The sequence below is a fragment of the Onychostruthus taczanowskii genome, unplaced genomic scaffold (assembly GCF_017590055.1).
Source record: "Onychostruthus taczanowskii isolate IOZ18803 unplaced genomic scaffold, ASM1759005v1 scaffold57, whole genome shotgun sequence".
Classification (NCBI taxonomy): Eukaryota; Metazoa; Chordata; class Aves; order Passeriformes; family Passeridae; genus Onychostruthus; species Onychostruthus taczanowskii.
In genome coordinates, this window is record NW_024503346.1 from 2,055,179 (window position 1) to 2,077,218 (window position 22,040).

Here is a 22,040-nt window from a genome sequence, read left to right on the forward strand (position 1 = left end):
TGTTCAGCAACAATTTCCAATTACTTCTTTTCTCCTGCCAATCAGAAGGGAAGTCCCTGAGAGGTTCTCATGTACCCAAAGTGAAATTTTAGAGCAAAAACCTAAAGTCCTGCTGGTTTTAGGTGGCTTGATTTCACTTTAATATTTAAGAACCTGAGGGATTGCATCCCAAAATAAATGATCCAGCACCTGAAGTTCTCCTAAGAGAGATCTTGGGGCTCCTCCTGGTTCCTTTGGCTACACATGGGGTTGGTGTTGCCCTTCCCAGCCCCAAGGTCTCATCCCCAGACACAAACTGGTGCCACATTCCTGCTGTTGACTCCAGCAATTCTGCAGCCAAGAGGTGAGTCAGAGCAGCCCTGTGACCCTGCTAAAACCGAGCCTGCACAAAAAGGTTTTTGTCAGGATCAAAGTCCCAGATCCCTGCTCACGAAAGGGGGTGAAGGACAAGGGCTCATAATCAGTCTGTGAACCACAAAGTTCCTTCTGTGGAGGTGCACCTTCCCTGTGGAGGTGCAATCTCCTCAGGGCTTTTATTACAGGCGAGCAAACCACACCTGAAAAATTCCCCCAGCTACCTTTTCCCTTGGGATTGGTGTGAGCAGCTCCAGTTCTCTCCATTTCAGGAGAATTTCACTCCCAGTGACTCCCATTAACTGCTGGTGTCTAAATGAAAGCATCATCTATAAATAGACCAATAAATAAAATATCCTTACAGTTATGGGCTTGAATTCTTCTTGCATCTCTGTGGCTCTTTCTGGCCCCAAAAATCCTTTTCAATCTGCACATAAATAGGTATTTAACAGACAGGTGGGATGCACCACTCATTCTGGAGCTAATAAATCTGTTAAAATGATATTTCAGTACCCTGCAAACGTTTCCCTCAGCCTGCCCTTCTTATCAGCCCTTCCAGGAACACTTAGAGGTGAACTTTGAGATCTTAAATTTTTGTAGGAAAACCAAATGCCTGATCTCTTGTGGAGCCAGCTTCCCTTCGTATGTCTTGGATCACAGAATCACAGATTAATTTAGACTGGAAAGGATCTCCAAAGGTCCAACCTCTGCCCAATCTCACCCTGTCACCTAAAGCAGAGCCCTGAGAGCCACCCCCAGCGGCCATGGAAGCTCCCAGTAAGTCCAGTTACTTGAGAACTTTATACCACTGACTGCATATATCTCCTGGTTTTTCTCTGTGTTTATTTTATTATTTTAGTGGAGTGTGCTTTGAAGCTTTTCGCTTGTGTTGAAATGCTGAATGTTACCATGTGCATTAAAGCTTTTCCTTCCCGTTGTTCTTTCAACCACAGCCAGAGGGAAGACAGGATTCTTGCAGAGCACCAAAACTGAGCAGAGCAGAAGGTGGGGATGATCCCAGCTATCCTGTCATTCTGCCCAGAATCTTGCTCCCAAACCCTTCCTTCTGCTGCCGTTCACAGTGACCAAAGTTTGGGCTCCAGCTGGGGTTTTCTCAGTGCTCTGTGGTGGCACAGACACGAGGGGTGGATTTTGGGTGTCCCTGCCAAGCCACCCCAGCAGCCCTGGCAGGGGTGGCCTTTGCCCGTGGCTGAGCTGGCTCCTGGCTGACCCCTGGGCAGATATCTGGGAACCTTTGCCCTGGAGAAAAATGGGACAGAGCCTGGATCAGGCATTGCCCTCGCCTGCAGAGCTGCCCGTGGCTCCTTTGGTGGAACTGAGATAACAAAAAGGGTTTTTGAGGGAGCTTGGAAGCCTGGATAAGTGCAACCCTTTCTGCCTGAGGCTTCTCAAACATCTCCTTCCATGATTTCCATTAAATCTGGAGGACCTTTTTCCCTTCTTCACCTTGAGCCAGCCCCGTGCTGCTGCAGTTCCAGGATTCCTCACCTGCAGTGAGGCAGACAGACCTGGAGCACGCCCTGCTCCCCTCCTAGCTCCTGTTTGCCTGTGGAGCACAGTTCACCTCAGCATGGATCAGATGAGACTCTGATTTCTATTCCACTTTCAGGACACCTGAGATGTCCTTGGACATGCAGATTCCAGTTTGGGGGAATTTTTGTACTCCTGGCTCCCCTTTATTGCCCTGCTGCTGTCCCTGCCAGCAGCTGACTGCAGTGCCTTCCCTTCCCTTCCCACTGCCTGGAGTTCACCCAACACTTGGAAAATTAGAGGCAAAGAGTTTGAACTTGTTGAGAGCAACATGCCCAAGAAAGCACAGGATCATTTTCCCTGATTATTAAATGCATTCCATTCCATGCTTGTTTTGACATTGTCCCTCAGAGAAAAATATTTTGCTTTATGGAGAGGCCTCGTTGTTGCTTTTCCTGTCAGGAATTATTGCTCCCTAAGTGTTCAGCTCCATCCAAACCCTGCAATGTAAAGTTCTTTAAAATTCCTTCTGGATCCGAGTCCTACAGCTGAGGTTTAACTTGTTAGGTTGTTCCAAAGCCTCAAAGATCACACAACTGAGATAGAAACTGTGGGCAGGAGTTGAAATTCAAAGTAGTCTGTCCTCTGGTAGCAAGGAGTAAGGGAATATAGGAGATAAAATCCGTACAGGAGTTGTCTGAGGCATTAATGAATTTCTAGGTGAACAGACAGGAAAGAAAAGGTCTGGTTTTCACTCTCTTCAACTCTGACACCCAAAAATACCCAAGAATAAATAGAAGTGAATAAGCGAAATGCTCAATTTCATAATATAACATTCACACTTTTCTCCAAGCCTTGCCTGAAAGGAGACATTAAAGAAAAAATTTGAAAGCAGCCACCCACACCCTGAGCTATCAATGCTCAGGTTCTCAGGGGAATTCACACAAGGGATCAGTGAGCTCCTGGTAGCTTCAATCTCAACAAACCTCTTGTTTCAATTATCTGAAGCCAAAACCACATTTTTCTGCTAAAGCTACAACTCTTCCATGAATTTTAAAGATATGTGCCACAAAGGACTGAAAATTGTCCAACTTTCTCCTTTTCTAAGAGGTGATAATGCATTAAAAACCCACCCACCCACCCACAGGCAGTGCCACTGAATTAAAAATGAATCATCTGAACTTTAAAATGAGGAATGGGATGAATTCCCTGAACATTGTCCTGAAATGAACTTCAGCTGGGAGCAATTCACAGAATTAATTGTTTATATTTTGGGTTATTTTGCACCATTCGTTGAAGTATTGACAGAGATGTGAATTCTGCCTCTGGTTGTTGAGCACAAAGGTCCTTCCCAGGCTGGAGGGGACAAACCTGGGTGTTTTCTGTCACTGATGGGAGCAGGGAAATGTCTCTAAATCCCTCTGCAGGGACTGACTCAGAGCTGTGGCACATCAGCTTCTCAGGAACAGAGCACACATCAAACATTCCAGACTGCCAGGCCTGAACACTGGCATTCTTATCCATAAAAAAAAAAAACAAACATGGATTATTGGCTCCAGCTCTGCCTTTTCAACTCCAACACGCCCAAAGCCTGAACAGAATTCACTTCCTTTTGGACAGGTAAACCTCACTCCCTTCCCTGTAGGGACAGGGAATGTGGAGGTGAGTTAATTCCATTAAAGTTGTGATCCTGCTGCCTTCCTCCCAGGAGAGACTGCAGGAAATGGTCCCAGGGAGGTGGTGTTGAAATGGAAATTCTGAATGAGGGCCTCGTTCCAAAGCAGCACAGGACTGCTCTGATCCATCCTGCTGGCCTAAAGGCTTCCCAGATATTTATTTATTAATCTGCTGGGGTCCTGCTCCGGAAACAGAGGGGAAGGAAAGCTCTGTTCTCTGGAGTGGAAGCCTGGCTTGGTCATTCATTATCTGTGGAGTTTGATAATTACCCATTTCCTAAGTAAAACGCTTTGGACATTTACTCGGAGGTGGGAGATTAATGAAGTTCTCTGCAAACTTCAGGCACCTGAAAAACCCCAAAGATTCCGGAACTGCATTTTTCCAGGTCAGTGGGTGCTGGTCACCTGGCACAGAGCACGGATTTGTACCTGAGCTTGTTCAGATTTGCACCTGAGCCTTGTACAGAATCCATCCAAACCTCCCTCACAGCAACACCCGCCTGGACCCTTTGGGTCCACTGCATTTAAATAGCAAAAAATCCCCAGCAGTTCAGTAAATATCCACCTGTGATTTCCTGCCCGGGAGCAATCAGGGTTTCGAAACAGCTGCTAAGGAGGCTGCCAAGGTCAGTTCAGCGAGATAACAGCACTTGTCTCTGAGTTAAATCATCAGAACTCTGTGAGCAGCAGGAGATGCCTGGAATTGAACAAACTCTGTCTCTTAGCACTTCTTCCATACTGGCACGGCTCCCTTGGCTCTAATGTGGTAATATTAATTTATGGCGATGTAAAAAGAGGCTTTGTGGGGGTTTTTGTCCCAGGATTTTGGGTAGGTGCCCCACATGGACCTGCACGCCAGCACAAACTCCCTGGGGATTGATTTCCCATCCTCTTTGCTCCCACTGTCACCCTCACCCTGCCAGGAATGGTGCTGAGGGATGGCACTTTTAAAATATGCATGATTTCCACGGATTCTGCAAAAATTCCAGCTATTTTCATCTTTCCTCAGAACTTTCTATGGATTTTATCTTGTCCTCCTGGCAGAGAAATGTCCCAATCCCGTCCCTGGGACCTCGATGCCAGGTTCAGGTTGTGCCAAGGGTGCAGAAGCCTCTTTTGCAAAGCTGCAGACTTTAAAATAAATAATGGAAGACTAATTCTAGAGAAAAAATAGAACTCTTTATTTTCTTACAAAACTGCCTAGAAATGCACAAATTGTTTTATACATTGTTATGGGGGTACATTTACATGTCTGAGCATAACAGAGGAGAACAAACAAATGAAAAACAAGAGACAGACCAACAAGTACCAAGAACTTGCATCATTTCAGCCTGTAAAAAAATAAATTCAGGGTTATATATAGAGATAAAGCTGTGCTTGAAACTGCAAAAGTGTAAAACCAGTGACCATAACAGCCAAAATCCAGTATTGCATGGAGGGCAGTGATAGTTTGAACTTTTAGATATTGCAGTATCCACAAGAAATAAACCCCCTGGAAATGTTTAGGATCCTCGTTTCCTGTGGAATTGTTCTTGGAAGCATAATTTTGTGTTCATCTCATGTAAGTATCCTGTTAGGATCATCACCATCCTGCAGAGGCAGAACCCATAGGATTCCAGTGGTTCCATTTCTTCTCATGCAATGAAAGACCACGAAGCTTTTACAATAAAAGTGGGATAAAATGGGTAGTGCAGGAGCTGAGGGATGGAAATCCATGGGGAAGAGCAGAGGCTGTGTCAGGCACGGGCTTGCAACTGCTCAGAGCAAGCCATAAATCCTGCCAGGTGCATTTGTCCCTGTTCCCCTCCTACCCAGGCAGTGAAGAACGCCAAGGAAATCGATTTCTTTCATGATCCCAATTTCCCAACCCTCTTTTAGCCTTTTTCCAGACTCCCAACTCCCTTCTCTGGTAATTTGAGAAGGACTGAGGCAGTTTCCTCTGCCCCTCTGAGCTCCCAGGGCCACCCCAGCCCTGACTGGTCCCAAACTGGAGGCAGCTCTCCCCAAACTGGGCTGCTCAACACCCCCCAGGGCTCCTCGTCCTGCACAGTCCCTCAGCTGCACTAAATCCCTGGATTTCCACAGCTCTAGGAAAGCACTTGGTATTTTCCTCTCCTTTTAAGCACATTTTTCCCAATAAAAGAGTGTGGGAGCTTTTGCTGGTGCTGTTCCTGGCCCAGCAGTTGCTCAAGGGATGTGGTGCAGTTCTTCCCTGGAGCTTTGACTCCCACAGCTGATGTCTCTCTTTCAAGAGAAGGCAGCAGCAGCAGGGCTGTCCTTTATTTTTTGCAACCTGTATTGAGCAAAAAAAAGAATCTTTATTGTAGTGATTATGTCAAAGCAAACAGCACTGAACAGACTTCAGTTAAAGGAGTGAATATTCAGATTATATTAGGAGATTTTTTTTTTTTTTTCCTGTGGTTTTGGCTGGCAAAAAAAATCTCTTCCACAGCACTGAAATGTCCTGGATTTCTAATTGGAGGATTTCATTCTAGATCAGAGATTTGTTTTCTCAATTCAGGTTGTTGCACAAGTAAGTTATTTTGTTAGCTCGTTTGTGTAAACTTGTGAGAGAGAAAATTTTACATTCAAAATATTTAAGTTGGAACACTGCATGGCTATTTACAAATAGATCTAAACTCTGCAGTGAGCAGTTCCTTCACTAAGGTATCTTCTATTAAATCTGCAAATTGATGCTCAAGATCAAATGGTTTTTTTCCAGTGGAGGAGTTCTAACAAACCCTGGCTGTTCTTTTCTACAGCAGTGGGTGTATGTTGATTTCCCCCTTTTTGAGCTGCATCACACAGAAAATGTGGATATAAAGTTGACTGCAGAGCCACGAGCTGTGCGAAAGACAGGACCTTTCCTGATAAAACACTGAGCTGGGACAGCATTAATTTGTTAAAATAGAGATCAGGAGGGGCTGTGAGAATGAAGAGCAGAGAAGCATCAGCTTTACCCTCCCCTTGGCACAGAAATCCCAGCCCAGCTCCCAGCAGAGCCCGCGGTGTGCAGGAACACAAGTTTGTGTTTTTGTGCACAAACAGAGCACAGGTTTGTGTTTTTGTGCCCAAGCAGAGCACAGTGTGTGTTTTTGTGCACAAGCAGAGCACAGGTTTGTGATTTTGTGCACAAGCAGAGCACAGTGTTTTTGTGCACAAGCAGAACACAGTGTGTGTTTTTGTGTACAAGCAGAGCACAGTGTGTGTTTTTGTGCCCAAGCAGAGCACAGTGTGTGGTTCCAGACCTGCTCGTGGCTGGAAGGCGATGGGCAGGGCCCTTCCTGGGATGAGGATCCCCGAGTGCAGCGTCTCCAGCGGCGCCCAGTCCGTGGCCACCACGCGGTACCGGCGGATCAGCTGCAAGGACACATCCTGCCAGTGAATCACCCCTCTGGATGCAGGGCATCCCCCAGCCTGGGAATAACCTGCTCCCTCTCCATGACTCAGGAGGCTGAACAGCTGCTTTATTAAGCTATGCTATATTACACTATACTATACTACAACTATATGATATCATACCAAAGAAAAACCCGTGACCCTTTCAGACAGTCACAGCACAGTTTGACCTGGTCAATCAAACCTGGCCAATTTGAATTGGCCAATCAATCCAAACTGGCCAGTCCATCCAAACAACCATCACCAGAGTCCAATTAACAAACCCCTCTCGTTAAACAATCTCCATAACACGTTCCGCGCGTGCCAAACAACAGGAGCAGCGAGTAGAGACAGGAATTGTTTTCTCTTCTCTCTCCGAGCTGTCTCACTGTTTTCCCAGGAAGAATCCTTGGGAAGGTTGTGCCTGCTGCTCTCTGTGGGGAGAGCTGCAGCCACGGTCAGCTGGGCTCTGCCTCTGCTCAGCTGGAGGACAAACCCCCCTGGCACTGTGCTATTTTCTGAAAAATCCCATCACCAGGATTTCTTCTCCTGGGCAGCTGAGAAGCCTCAGAAAAGAGTGAAAACAGCAATTATCTGGTTGCTTTGGAATGCAGTCTAGAAGTTGTTTACCAACAGGTGCATCTTTGATTGGTTCCATGTAAATTGCTTTTCTTAATGACCAATGACAGCCAGCTGTGTTGGACTCTGAGTCAGCCACAGTTTTCTTTATCATTCTTGTTAAGCCTTCTGACGTGTCCTTTCTATATAGTTTAGTATAGCTCTAGTCTAGCATTATTTTAATATAATATAAAATACAATACAATACAAAATATATAATATAAAATATAGAAGATGTAATATAAAATATAAAATAATATAAAATATATAATATGTAGTATTGTTAAAATCAGGTTCTCATCTCTCTCCTCCTCCTGGGGACCCTGACCCCCCCCAGTTCCCTTTGTGGGGTGCTCACCCAGCAGAGGGCCAGGTGCAGCTGCAGCTCGGCCACGCGGCGCCCCACGCACATCCTCCTGCCGACGCCGAAGGGGACGTGGGAGAAGGGATGGATGGAGCCCTTGTGCAGCCAGCGCTCGGGCCTGAACTCGGGCCAGCCCCTGAAGTAGTCCTCGCTGCAGCCCAGGGCGTGGCTGTTGAGCATCAGCACGGTCTGCAGCGAGGCAGGACAGAGAGCCAGGTCACAAAGCCACCCCCAGCTCCCCGGGGAAGCGGCTCCGGGATGGGGAGTCATGGCACGTGGCAGATACTTATCATAATCCTGGCTTTTGGCAAATATTGACATGGATTCTGTAAGTGTGAGGTTAAAATGACTTTCTTATAAAGATACACCTTTTATTTCCGTTGTTAATTAAGCTTGGACATAGTAGTGAAATAGCTGATCTAAGTGTGCTTCTGTTAAATTCCTACTTAAATAAAATAACATCCAATGAGCATATGAAGATACCAACTATCAACTCACACAGCTGAAAACAGTGTGGACCAAAGCCCAAAAACTAAAAGTAATAAAATAAAAGTAATAAAAATAGCCAGAAAAACCACAACCAAAAGAATACTCGTGCTCTGAAAAAGTAAAACCTAACAAGAGCCATACCAAACAGTTCTTAAAATATGTAAGCTAGTTTAAAGAAAAAGTTTACTATGCATGATTGTTTATGAATATGCAACAAACTAATGTCATGGAAATAGCATATAAAAAGTGTTTCCAAAAAACAAGTGTACTCTTAGCTAAGTACCAAGATACACCCAACCATAACAACCTTTACTCTATAGTCCTTGTCTCCTATTGTCCTTTATTAAACTTTTTAAATTTTCACAAGAAAGTGAATGTGTTTTTCACAGCACAGCAGCTTCCTCAGGAGAGGTCATGGAATTCCCAAAAAATCTATTGGAACGTAGAAAAGGTCGTGGTTTCCTCAGAGAATCATGGGAAAATTTGAAAAAAAAAAGTTGGAATAGCTCATCAGAATTATTTCAGGCAAATATTTCTGATTAAGTCCAAGTGCAGTGCAGGCAGTGTGGGTTTGTGTTTATGGGAATCCTTGGGGTGAATCCCTCATTCCCTGTCCTGGTACTTTGGCAAAGCCAGTTTGAAACAGAAATACGAGCAACTTCTGTGGTTTGAAGGGCAATTAATAAATTAAAAACCATCCCAATAAACATAATTAATTGCCTTACCCCTTTGGGCAGCATGTAGTTTCCCAGCACCATTTCTGTGTCGATGGTGCGGGTGGTGAAAGGCACTGATGGGGTTAATCTGCAGGGAAAGAGAGCAATGGGTTAAATTCCCAGCAATTCCCCTCCTTTTATCTCCCTATTCTCCCTCAAACAGCAAGATGCACAAAATTCTGTGTGCTGGAAAATTCTCTCTCCCTTGTGCGAAGGAGCTGGTGAAACACTTGGTGATTGTTTTGAAGGATTTGGGGATTTTACCTCATGGATTCTTTCAGACAGGCTTTTAGGTAGGGCATGCTCCTCAGGCTCTCAGCACTCGGGCTCTTCTGAGCAGCCAAAACTCTCTGGATTTCCTGGAAAAGCTTCTGCTGGACGTGTGGATTGCGGGAGAGGTTGTACAGAGCCCACAGCAAACTGTTGGCTGTCTGGAACAAAGCAAAAAGAAAGGTGAAGCCCTCCTTTTGTAGGCGCAGAAGGAAGAATTTGTCCAAAATCCAAAGCAACGTTTCTGGCTGGGCACAGCTTTGTGGAATTTTGTCAGCCTGAAGGGTTATAAGCAGTCCCAACTGTCCTGCAGAATTAAAAATCTGGGGATTTCAGGTAAAAATCTGGGGATTTCAGGCAAAAATCTGGGGATTTCAGGCAAAAATCCATTTGCACTTGGGCCACTGAGGCCACTTCAGGATTAACTCACTTCCAGGTATGCTGGTGGTCAGGTTGTGGAAGGAAGGGGGGAACTGGGATGATTTGAAACCCTTGGAAAATCAGCTTTATTGTCTCTACCTCAGTGATCCGCACCTAAGGAGGGAACTGGGGGGAATTTAAACCCTAAGGAGGGAATTGGGGGAATCTGAACCCTTGGAAAATCATTGTTACCATCTCCACCTCGATGATCTGCAGCTAAGGAGGGAATTTGAACCCTTGGAAAATCGGCCTTACCATCTCCATGCTGGGGATCTGCAGGTAAGGAGGGAACTGGGGGAAATTTAAACCCCAAGGAGGGAACTGGGGGGGATTTAAACCCTTGGCACACCAGTTACTGTCTCCACCTCAATGATCTGCAGCTAAGGAGGGAATTGGTGGGAATTTAAACCCCAAGGAGGGAACTGGGGGGGTCTGAACCCCAAGGAGGGAATTGGAAGGAATTTAAACCCTAAGGAGGGAATTGGAAGGAATTTAAACCCCAAGAAGGGAACTGGGGGGGTCTGAACCCCAAGGAGGGAACTGGGGGGATTTAAACCCTTGGCACACCAGTTATCATCTCCACGTCAATGATCTGCAGCTAAGGAGGGAATTGGAGAGAATTTAAACCCCAAGGAGGGACCGGGGGATTTAAACCCTTGGCACACGGTTACCATCTCCACGCTGGCGATCTGCAGCTAAGGAGGGATCAGTTACCATCTCCACGCTGGCGATCTGCAGCTAAGGAGGGAATTGGGGGAATTTAAACCCCAAGGAGGGAACTGGGGGGATGTGAACCCCAAGGAGGGAATTTGGGGGGGATGTGAAGCCCAAAGAGGGAACTGGGGGAAATTTAAACCCTTGTCACATCAGTTACCATCTCCAGGCCGGCGATCTGCAGCTAAGGAGGGAATTGGGGTGATCTGAACCCCAAGGAGGGAACTGGGGGGATTTAAACCCCAAGGAGGGAACTGGGGGGATTTAAACCCCAAGGAGGGAATCTGGGGGGGATGTGAACCCCAAGGAGGGAATTTGGGGGGTTTAAACCCTGGCACACAGTTACCGTCTCCACGCCGGCGATCTGCAGCTAAGGAGAGAAATGGGGGGATGTGAACCCCAAGGAGGGAACTGGGGGGATGTGAACCCCAAGGAGGGAACTGGGGGGATGTGAACCCCAAGGAGGGAATCTGGGGGGGATTTAAACCCCAAGGAGGGAATTTGGGGGGTTTAAACCCTGGCACACGGTTACCGTCTCCACGCCGGCGATCTGCAGCTCCGCGATGGCAGCGTACAGCTCCTTCCTGGACAGCTGTCCCCCCGAGTAGATGTCACACAGAAAATCCCCCTGGGGGTTGGCACAGTGCTTCTGCAGCCGGCTGTCGATGGAGTGCTTGGCTGAGGAGGGCAGGAATGATGGAAAATCACTCAAAACCCCATAGAAACAGCAGCAAACCCACATTTCTCACAGGGGGTTTTGCCAAGCTGTGCTCTGTTGGCTAGCAGTGGGTAAATAATGAGGGTATTTATAGTGAATAAAGGGTTTCTCACAGGGGGTTTTAAAGAAGTGCCAAGCTGTGCTCTGTTGGCAAGCAGTGGGTAAATAATGAGGGTATTTATAGTGAATAAAGGATGGTGCTGTCACTTTTCAAAGAAACTCAGTCCCAAAAATCACTTTTCAAGAGGAGGAGCTCTTAGGAATTCTATTCTCTTAAATTAGGGGAGGAAATCAGTGACACGTTGGGGGAAATATTCGGCAAACAGAAACACGAGTGTGTAAAATTTATTACCTGGGGTTTGAAAGGGGATCAAGGTGTTAAAAAATCAAAGGGATTTAGCACCCAGCACCCCCGAGGGGAAATGTAAACCTTGGATTTACCAGGGGAAGGCACAACGAGATGCCAAATTTTGACATGCTGGGTTTTTTTTTAAATAAAAAGAAACAGGTTTTGCTTGTGAGTATCCCAGGTGTTAAAACCAGTTCCTGTAAGGAATTATTCATTTTAAGTGAAGGTGTCAAACTGGTTTTTCTGAGCAAAACTTGTTTAAAGTGTCTTTTCCAAAGCCCATAAACCAAGAAGCAATAAAATGAGTGAGTGAGTGGCTGGCAGGATAAAAAGCCTTGGGACTCAAATACCCAAGGGAAATATCTCAGTGTTACAACCCTCCAAAAGCTCTCTCAGCCTTTAGTTATGCCTCTCACTGTTTAAATCAATGAAAATTTAAAGTATTAAAAATACAAACTCAACTTCACATCTGGAGTTTTGAGTAATTTTTAAACTTGGAAGGCCAACTCATTTTAAGTAGTCAAAAATGTTGTCAAAAAGCCAAACTGCACCTTATTATTTAAATTACTTCTGGGTTTAATATTTACAACTGTGTTACAGTTTGTTCAGAAAAGCTATAATGTCTTTTTTTTTAGCAAACAGGTTTTTGCTGCATGCACAATTCTTGTTTCTCAAGAAAATGAGTCCTTGAGGAAAGTCCCTTTTCATTTATACCCTTGCCTTTAAAGAGATTATCCATTTTTAATTTCCTTTTAGGACAGATTAAAGTGGTGCCATGGCAGTGCTGGCTCCCAGAATCCTGGCATTCCCCTGGGAATTGGATATTGCCCCACAGCCTGGGTGTTAGCCACTAAAAACTGCTCCCACATGGGAATAAATCCCTGTTTAGGTACAGCAAATGTGTTTTAATCCGTGCTGAGGGCGGGGATTAACAGCAGCAAATATGGAAAAAAATCAATTCCAGCAAGGAGAAGACAGAGATAAAGAGAAAGGAGATAATTTGGGGTTAAATAATGACCTGTTTTAAATATATCATCCCATGCTTTGGTGTGAGCCTGCCAGACTTTGGTGTTGAGCCCCTTGTGCAGCTCCACAGGGGTCACCATCATCATCCCGAAAGTGGCCATCATCTGTGGGGGAAAAACTCTCTTTAATCTTTTCATCCTTCTCCTTGCAGTCCCTGAGCAACACCAGGGAAGTAGAGGGAGATTTTCAGGAAGGCAAAATTCTGGTGGAATTTCCATCCTGGACAGAGAGGATGCGTCTCAGTCTACTTAGGGCACAGCCAGGTAAAAATTAGAGGCAACCAGGAGTGTTGGCAGGAGTGTTCTCATCCTGTGGATTTTAGGCACCTGTTGGGAGTGGGACAAGGCATTTTTTGGCAGTGCCTCCCTCTCCCTTGATAACAGATGGGCTAAAAACCAAGGCAGGGCTGGCTGCCTGTGTGTGATGACTGAATGAGGCAGGTTTGGAGCCCAGAACCCAAAGCAGCTCTGACCCTGTGACTGAATGAGGCAGGTTTGGACCCAGAGCCCAGAGCAGCTCTGACCCCATGGCTGAATGAGGCAGGTTTGGACCCAGAAGCCCAAAGCAGCTCTGACCCATGACTGAATGAGGCAGGTTTGGACCCCAGAACCCAAAGCAGCTCTGACCCCATGGCTGAATGAGGCAGGTTTGGACCCAGAACCCAAAGCAGCTCTGACCCCAAAGCCAGGGATGTGCAGAACCCCACAGTGCCACCCTGCAGGTGCAGCACAGAGGAGCAGAGTCACCAGCCAAGCTGACAATTCTCCTTCCAGGCTGCCCTCAGGGCCACTCAGCACTTCCCCTGTCACACTGATGGTGCAGGCAGGTAGAAGGTGTTATCAAAAAATCTTATAAAACATGGATTAGCTTAGGTACCTCAGCTAAGCTGACAATAGGTTTGCAAGTTCCCATGTGAGAACGGCTTGAGAAAGGAGAGTTCATTAACAAAACAATTAATTATTCCTGGAAAGAAAAGTAAGTGCACCTGTAATAACCAGGGATCTGTTTCATGAGAATCAGTGAAGAAAATATGTGAACAATTCAAGAGAGATCTGATGGACAAGTGAAATACCTTTTACTAATCAACAGAGTGATTGGCAAGAAAGCTCCTAACCAATTAAAGTTGCACAGGAGGTCTGTGAAAACTGTATAAAAATGTGAACAAAAAGGGGCTTTTCCTGCATGGAGAAACTGAGTCCTGTCTTATTACAACACACTGAGGCATTGCATAAAGGAGGCAGAAGTTCAGGATTGGCTGGGCACCTGTTGGATACAGAAGCCTGAGCTGCTTTTTCCAGCTGACTCCTTTAAACTGCTGCCTCTCATTAACAGCAGGGGTAAAAAAATCACCACAGCCCCAGGAGAGACCCTTCCATACCGTTTTTACAGCCTTGATGAAGTTCAGACTTTCTTCTTCTACGTCCTGCTGCAGGAGGCCAAACCTCTTCCCATACAGCACCAGGCAGATACCTGTTGTTAGGCAATATTATAATTAAATTTATAAACAAAAGGCCGTGTGGGATGCATCATTTATCACCAAGGAAAGGCTTGGGTGAGCCTTCTGAAAGTGTTCCTTGATGCAGACCTGGCAGAGCAGCACTGCTAAAACACCTCCTGCTTGTTTGCCCCGGCCCCAGCCAGGGTTTCCAGCTTCGGGGCTCTTGCAGCAACATTCCTGCACAAATTAGGAGTGCCACTGATCCCCTCACCAGCAGCAGAACTGCATATTTGGCTCACGTTTGGTGATTTTACTGAAGAAAACGGAGTGGCAGGAGAATGAGGAGCCACCTCCCACAGCATTCCCCACTCCTTCCCACAGCCCCGAACCACCGCAAGCGCCTGCAGCATCCCACACTCCACCACTTTCCACCTTTTCCACTTGTCTGCTTTTCCCCTCTTTCTTTTCAAACTGTCACTTCCTATTTCTCCCTTTCCAAAAGGAGCCATCACCACTGACAGTGGAAAAAAAAACCAAAAAAACCACTTTGAGGAGCTCAGCCCAGAGGCTGCTGAGAGGAGCCAGCCGAGGGCAGCTGGGTCTGGCAGGGCTGGATCAGTCACTGCACCCAACCATCCCTTTTTTTGGGAGTCACTGAGCCACTTTCTGCCCTGTGGCATTCCTGGCACATTCCTCAGTGAGCTCTGAAAGGTTCCTAAGGATGAGGCTCTGTCTTGGTAACTCATTCCAGCCCTTCTCAATCCCAGTGTAAACACTGGAAATGGGATTTTCCAGGCTTTGCCAACATGCTGTTACTGGAATATTTCATTGATCCTGCTGATAGCTAACAAATATCAGATGGACAAAAAAGGCTGTGTGTTATCTGATCCCACTCTAGATGAATGAACCATAACCCCCTGGTTTTTTTATTTATAAATCGTTGGAATGTTTGAATTCTTTATAAGCCATGCAGGGAGCTAGGCAGAAATTCATATTTGTGCTGCTGAATTTTGCACTGACAGTCCCTGGCTGTTCTGCAACTCTCTTTCCATGATATTATAGCTGAGAGTTTGGAAATAATCAGCACATTCATCCCTGATCATATTTTAACTGCAATGCCCTGGCAGGTGCACCACACTCAGGCAAAACCCAACTCACTTTCAAAAGACCATTTGTTGAACTCTGAATAGACATCTTCCATCTGGCCATTGTGGTCACAAATTTCATCTATTCTGTGCATAAAGTCCTCCAGGACCTAAATGGTGGAGAGAAGAGTGAGAAAAGAAGGGAATAAAATGACATCAACTAATAAAAATCCGGTGTAATTCAGCATTTCAACTGCCTTTTAAGCAGATAACAATCTTGCATGAGAGGAATCCTTTTGTTCCCTGTTCTTTGAACAAGATTCAACTTCCCCCAGTGTGAACAAGTGTTTGGATTTGACACAGCTCTCGATGAACTGTGCTGCCCTCGATGAACTGTGCTGCCCTCGCAGGGATGCAATCCCTCACTCCGGGGTTTCACAACTGGGGATTAAGGTGTTTATCACAGATGCTCCTCAGCGTCCCTCAGGAGCACAGAGGTTAAGGACAGAGGTATTCCCTGAGGGGAGGAGCAGAAGAATGAAGGGGTAAAGGCAAAAATTACTGCATGCAGGAAAAGCAGGGAAAAGCTCTTTACAGGACCCTGTATCCTTATGGAATAATCCTGTTTTACTGTGGAGACGGTCTCAGACCATGGCAATCAGTTTGTACTCGTTATTCCCTGAATGTTCTGGGTCTGAGCTCGTAGTTTATCACTGTGGAGTAAATAAAGCTGTCCAGATAAATCGGATCTGCTTTGACTCCCCAGGCTTGCAGGGGAGCGGAGAGAGGAAGGGTTTCTCAGAGCAGGGTACCTCATTGATGGTCGTGTCCAGTTTCACAACTTCCCGGGGCTTCATCAATTTCTTCTGAAAGGCACTTCTTACCCTCTGCCAGTCCTTCCCCTCCCTGACTGGAACAACGACAGCGAGGTTGGAGAGCGAAAAGAAGAATGAAAACAGAAAAAAAAACCAAACTCGCACTACTGATGCTCCACCGCATCGACGGCTCAACCGGGGGATCCCGGGGGCACCGGCGGCTCAACCGGGGGATCTCCGGGGGCAGCGGCGGCACAGCCGGGGGATCCCCGGGGGCGAGGACGAGCCCCAACCACTCTCGGGGCGCAGCCCGGGACCCCCGGTCCCCGCGGAGCCGCGCTGGGGGCGGCCGCGCTCCGCAGCATCCCCCGGGCACCGGCAGCCCCGCAGCATCCCCCGGGCACCCCCGGGATGCTGCGGGTCCCACTCACAGGATGAGCAGCCCGTATGCCTCGTCGCGATAGTCGCGATAGGCTTTCCAGGGCTTGATCTCGAGGCGCTGCGGGCAGGCGCTCTCGCGGCGGTACAGAGCCTCCAGCAGGCAGGGCGCCGCGATGTGCACCGAGTCGAAGGCGCCCAGCTTCATGCGGAAAATCTTCCCGAACCTGCGGTGGTACTGAGCCTGGGGAGCAGCGGAAAACGCGCCGTGAGTGCGGGGCGCCCCGCGGCGCGGCATCCTCATCCCATCCCCATCACCATCCTCATCCTCATCCCATCCCCACCGCCTCACCAGGGTCTCGTGCTGCCTCTTGATCCGCGGCGCGGCATCCTCATCCCCATCCCCATCACCATCCTCATCCCATCCCCATCACCATCCTCATCCTCATCCCATCCCCACCGCCTCACCAGGGTCTCGTGCTGCCTCTTGAGCCCCCCCTTCCAGAGCACGTCGGGCAGGCTGCCCATCAGCGGCCAGCTGGGCGGCCCGGGCAGCGTCTCCGCCGGCCGCAGAGCGCTCAGCGAGGACGCGGCGCGGCCGCAGGTGCGGGCGGGGAGCCGCCGGCGGAGGAGGAGGAGGAGGAGGATGCTGCAGCCTGCCATGGCCGCGGTGCCGGCCCCCGGGCGCAAATAGGTGCATTTATAGCAGCCCGAGGTGCTGGACTTTCATCCGCGCCAATGGGAGCCCTGGGTGGGGTGAGGTGGGGCGGCTGCCCCGGCCCTGCCCGCGGAGCCCGCGGGGCAGGCGGGTCATGAAAGGGTTCAGGCGGGGCAGGGAAGGCACCGCGCCAGCGCCTCCGCCTGCTGGGATCCGGGGATGAGCGGGTGGGACCCGCTGGGAGCGCGGGGATGAGCGGGTGGGACCCGCCGGGATCCGGGGATGGACGGATGGGAGCCATTGGGGTCTGGGAATGAGCGGATGGGAGCCATTGGGGTCTGGGAATGAGCGGATCGGACCCATTGGGGTCTGGGAATGAGCGGGTGGGACCCGCCGGGATCGGGGGATGAGCGGGTGGGACCCGCCGGGATGCGGGGATGAACGGGTGGGACCCGCCGGGATGCGGGGATGAGTGGGTCGGACCCATTGGGGTCTGGGAATGAGCCGATCGGACCCGCAGGGATCCAGGGATGGGCGGATGGGAGCCATTGGGATCCGGGGATGAGCGGGTGGGCCCCATTGGGGTCTGGAAATGAGCGGATCGGACCCGCCGGGATCCGGGGATGGGCGGATGGGAGCCATTGGGGTCTGGAAATGAGCGGATCGGACCCGCCGGGATCCGGGGATGGGGGGATCGGACCCATTGGGATCCGGTGAGGACCCGCCGGGATCCGGGGATGGGGGGATCGGACCCATTGGGATCCGGTGATGAGCGGGTGGGACCCGCCGGGATCCGGGGATGCGGGGATCGGTCCCCGGGGACGCAGCAGTGGCCCCGCCGCGGGCAGCCGCTCCGCTCCTTGCCTTTCGTTCGTGCGGGCGGTCCCGTAGCTCTCTCGTTCTCTCTTTTTTTTTTTTTTTTTTTTTTTTTTTTTTTTTTTTTTTTTTTTTTTTTTTTTTTTTTTTTTTTTTTTTTTTTTTTTTTTTTTTTTTTTGTTTTTTTGTTTTTTTTTTTTTTTTTTTTTTTTTTTTTTGTTTTGTTTTTAGAGTCCGAGCACCCGCGTGAGCACGGAGGGCTGTGGTGTTCGTCCTGCAGAGCGCAGAGTAGTTCAGTTTTCCCGCAGCATTTGCACTTTAAAAAGACGGAATAAGAAAGTGCAGGGAGCTGAGGAACAAGAAGTTGTGGGGTGTGAACTGCCCTTACCCTCTCTGGTTGAGTAACCAGAAAAGGTCATGTGGGCATCACCGGGGAAGGCAAAATTCCCTTCACTGTGAGTGTTGTTAGCCATTAAATCCTGACAAAAATGAGTGAATCCCACCCAGTCTTTTAATCAGAAACTGCATAGAAAAGCTTGAAAAGTTTGAGGCTGAGAAGAGCAAGAACAGGTAAAGGAGGAAGAGAAGAGAAAGAGAAAGAGAAAGAGAAAGAGAAGAGAAGAGAAGAGAAGAGAAGAGAAGAGAAGAGAAGAGAAGAGAAGAGAAGAGAAGAGGAGTTGGATCCTGCTGCAAGACAGAGCTACCTGTAATCCAGAGGATTTCCAGGAAAGACAGCTTGGCTACAACGGGGATTTGATTTTCTTGCACCCCACGCTACCTTTTCCCTTCTTTCCCAAGTACCTTTTGTAACTTGGCTCTAATCCCCTTCATGTGAGGGGGTGGCAGAAGCAGAGTGTGCAGACACTCTGGGTGTGTTGGACAGAGCATGATCAGAAGATGGATTTGACACAAAAAGGCACACATCTAAAAGTCAAATTAATAACAATGCAAAGACCAAGGCAGCAGTGATCAGCAGAGAGAAAATGTACCACAGAAAAGAAAATACACCAGAATTTTTCTGGGAGTTCTGTACATCCTTCCCAGGTGATTTCCTGCAATGGGATCATCCTTGGTGGGCCACAGGGTCAGAGCACTTCCCAGTCAGGCTTTAAAGTTAAAGTTGGTTCAAAGGTTTGTGGTTTTTTGTGGGGGGACACCACAATCCCATTCTCTTTGCTTTGGAGCAGTGCTACTGAAACACATCTCCCTGTCCTTGTAGGCAGCTCAGGCTCCATTCAGTGATGAGTTCTGAGAAACCAGACAAGAAGAGACAATTTGTGCACTCTGCCTATTTAAAGAATGAGAATGAACTCATTTGAAGGGTCACAGCTTCGTGCCTGTGAAACGATGTCTTTGAAGAGTCTGGAACAGGCAAGTCAAGACTAAACTGGGCACAGGTCAATTTTTCCATGTTCTTCACAGCTATGGGGAGGAAACCACCCTGTTAATGTGAAATCCTCTCTCTCTGAGGCTCTTTTTGAATGACAGAATGGAAAGGCTTGTGTTTCACTCCTGTGGCTGTAAGTCCCTGGCAGGGAAGTTGGTGTGCTGGGAGCTGGGACAGAAAGTGATTCCTCAGTTCCTGCTCAAGTGCAAGTCCAAGGGTGTTTGCAACCTCCCCTTCTTCCCTCCTTTTTAAGAGATCTCAAACCCAAGCTTTAATGTTCAGTTAACCTATCAAGGGTTATGTCTCAGGTTTTGGCATTTTCAGGTTATGTGCTGCTTCAGTTTGTAGTTCTGAGCTTCATATCAGGAGATGGTGAGCTCTGTGCACAGAGCAGGGAGACAAAACAATTCCTGCTCCAGCTGGGCACCAAGGACAAATGATCCAAATCTCAGCCCAGGAGCACAAACCCCGTGGGCTGGAGAGAGAAAAACAAGCAGGGTGGGAGTGCAGGGGCTGAGCTGGAATTGGACACTGAACTGCAATGTGCACATGGAGCAGAGCTGATCCCAGGGAGAGACCCTGTGACCATCGTGCATTTTGGGACCATTTGGGTTCATCTTGGGTGCAGCCCTGGCTGGGCTCTTGTGCTGCCCAAGGTGGATCCATGGAGGAGATCCTTTTCATAAATCCCTGCTTTATTCTGTAGCTCTGTCCAGCCTCTGCTCTAGGGCAGCCTGCACAAGGCATCAGTTCCAAGACAAAATCCGGAAAAGTGTTTCTGAGCTGAATTTTTGGTGTATTCCCCCACTGAGGCACCTGAACTGTGAAGGTGTCACCACCATCCCACAGGTGTCCATCCACAAGACTTCCCAATATTTTCCAATATAACAGCAAAAGGCAGCTGGGAGTGGAAAATGGAAAACTCTCTTCACTTCTCCACTATGGCAAGGAGGAATTTTGGGTCAAAGACCAGGAAACAGCAGAAGATCAAAACTGAAGAACTGATTTTTCTGTGCTTCTCTTTTGCTCTTGGTTTGATTTCTGCTCTCTTGGATGTCAGGAGAGAATATTCCTTGAAGAACCATGTGCCAGTGGGATGCTTTTGTGGAAGATCTGCTGTGCAGGTACACACAGCTGGCTCAGATTTTTCCACCACTAAATATTTAATTATTCCAAGTTTTAGAGGTGCCTTCTGAGCTGATTCAATTTCTGGTCCTAATTTTTTGGAAATAATTGTAACATATTTGAATAAACATTGGAAATCCCATCAAACTCAGAGCTCCTGCCCTAGATTTAAGGGACTGAGGTGTGCTTGGGAAGCTCATTAAAAACAACTTCTGAACTTCCAGATCAAAACCTTGGAGCTCATGGAAAGTGACCTGAGTGTTTTTCATGTAGTTCACTTCAAGTACATCAAATATCACCAAAATAACTCCTCAGTGGGGAACAGCTTTATGTTGGGAGTGGATTTTCTCTCTTAATGCCTGTAACTCCTGGAGGTTTGCTCTGTGACATATTGCACAATTCCTGTCTCCTGGCCTCTGCTCTTTCTCCTGCTTGGGAAAAGATTTTTGCTAATTTGGCCTTAAAAGTTTTGTGAAATCTCTGAATTTCCTAAATTAATACAAAGTGCTGAAGTGCCACAGGAGGAGATTAACAGGGAGAGTGTCACAGGAAGGTATTTCACAATGTGGGGAAGGCAAATGGATTGCAACTTGCAAGCTCTGCTTGTTATTGCAGGGTTTGCTCATGTTTGTTTACACACCTTTAATTCCATGTTAATTCCTTCAATTCTCTTTCCAGCTGAGGATATTCGAGTCTTGTAAATATTGTTGGGAAAGTACAGTAATTCCCATTCTCCAGAAGAGAAACTGAAATGGCTTTGAAAACTGAGATCTCCAAGTTCTCCATGTTCACCATGAAATGAAAGCAAAAAGAAACCTTTATTCTATTTTCACTCAAATACTGGCTTTTAACACCAAACTCCTCTTCTTATCTCACCTGCTGGATGATGACTCTTCTCCGAGATGACAGCAGCAGTGGATGAAGACTCAAATTCCAGCAGCCCAGGAATCCTGCAGCTGGCCATGCCCTGCGTGGAGATACCCACCTCAGCCATAAACATTGCCACACTCTGAGGGAGCCTCTAAATCAGTGGTTCAAGAAAATGAAAAGGTTTCTTGACTTAAATCAAGCAAAGTTTGGTTAAAAAATAAAAACTGGACCATATTTTTGGTGAAGAAACATTTATTATCTGCTTTAGATGGGCAAGCAATGCTCCACACGCTGCATCCTCTAGAGAGGAGCTTGCCTGGGATAATCAGAGAGAAAATGGTGAGAGCAGAGCAAGAAATCGAGGTCCAGGACAAGATGCCCTGACAGTCAGCTTGGAATTTCTCAGGACTTGGCAGGTTTTGCATTTTTTTTTCTGGAAATTAGAGTCATTTGCTGGGGTGTTACAGTTTCTTGTCTCTTTTAGCAATATTGCCCTGCCTGAGCAGGGAGGGGAGGTGAAGGGTTTGTGCAACAGTCACTGTCCCAGGCTGAATATTTCTCTTTGAACAGGAGGCTAGAAGCTTTTGTATTTATTTATTTTTAAAAGCAGCAGCATTTAGGGATCCCTGGAAGCATCCCACGCCAGCTTTGAAGGGTTAGTGGGAGTTGTCCCTGAACCTAATGAAATTTAATAACTGATATTGAATAGGTGTGAATATAGAGGAGGCTGGAATGGTGAGATGGTGAGGTTGCTTTTGACTAACACAAGGTATTTTGAAAGAATGAGGGTAGAAAGGTGAGAAAGTCTGCCTTCCTTCCCTCAGATTGCAAAATAATGAAAAGATCCTCACTGGGAGATTTGCCATATAAATAATTAGGAGCTGT

The 22,040-nt window shown here is 47.5% G+C and overlaps 1 protein-coding gene across 1 annotated transcript; it reads right to left on the reverse strand.

Annotated features, from left to right (window-relative positions):
- Positions 1 to 370: 370 nt before the first annotated feature.
- Positions 371 to 16,962, reverse strand: LOC121342986 (1,25-dihydroxyvitamin D(3) 24-hydroxylase, mitochondrial). Its single transcript, XM_041417764.1, has 12 exons — positions 16,768 to 16,962; positions 16,353 to 16,543; positions 15,919 to 16,012; positions 15,180 to 15,276; positions 13,962 to 14,053; positions 12,576 to 12,687; positions 11,023 to 11,168; positions 9,351 to 9,517; positions 9,096 to 9,174; positions 7,876 to 8,070; positions 6,770 to 6,881; positions 371 to 423 (listed from the first exon to the last, which is right to left on the reverse strand). Exons 1-12 carry the CDS (start codon positions 16,960 to 16,962, stop codon positions 371 to 373), a joined length of 1,533 nt encoding a protein of 510 aa, XP_041273698.1.
- Between the last annotated feature and the right edge of the window lie 5,078 nt (positions 16,963 to 22,040).

Bases quoted from the DNA above. Each gene is read 5' to 3' on its own strand.
- LOC121342986 (XM_041417764.1), bottom strand. From the start codon at position 16,962: ATGGCAGGCTGCAGCATCCTCCTCCTCCTCCTCCTCCGCCGGCGGCTC. The intron at 14,054-15,179 runs GTGAGTTGGGTT...GCCTAACAACAG, and splicing joins CAACAAATGGTCTTTTGAAA to GTATCTGCCTGGTGCTGTAT. The intron at 9,518-11,022 runs GTAACCGTGTGC...GCTTTGTTCCAG, and splicing joins AGATCGCCGGCGTGGAGACG to ACAGCCAACAGTTTGCTGTG.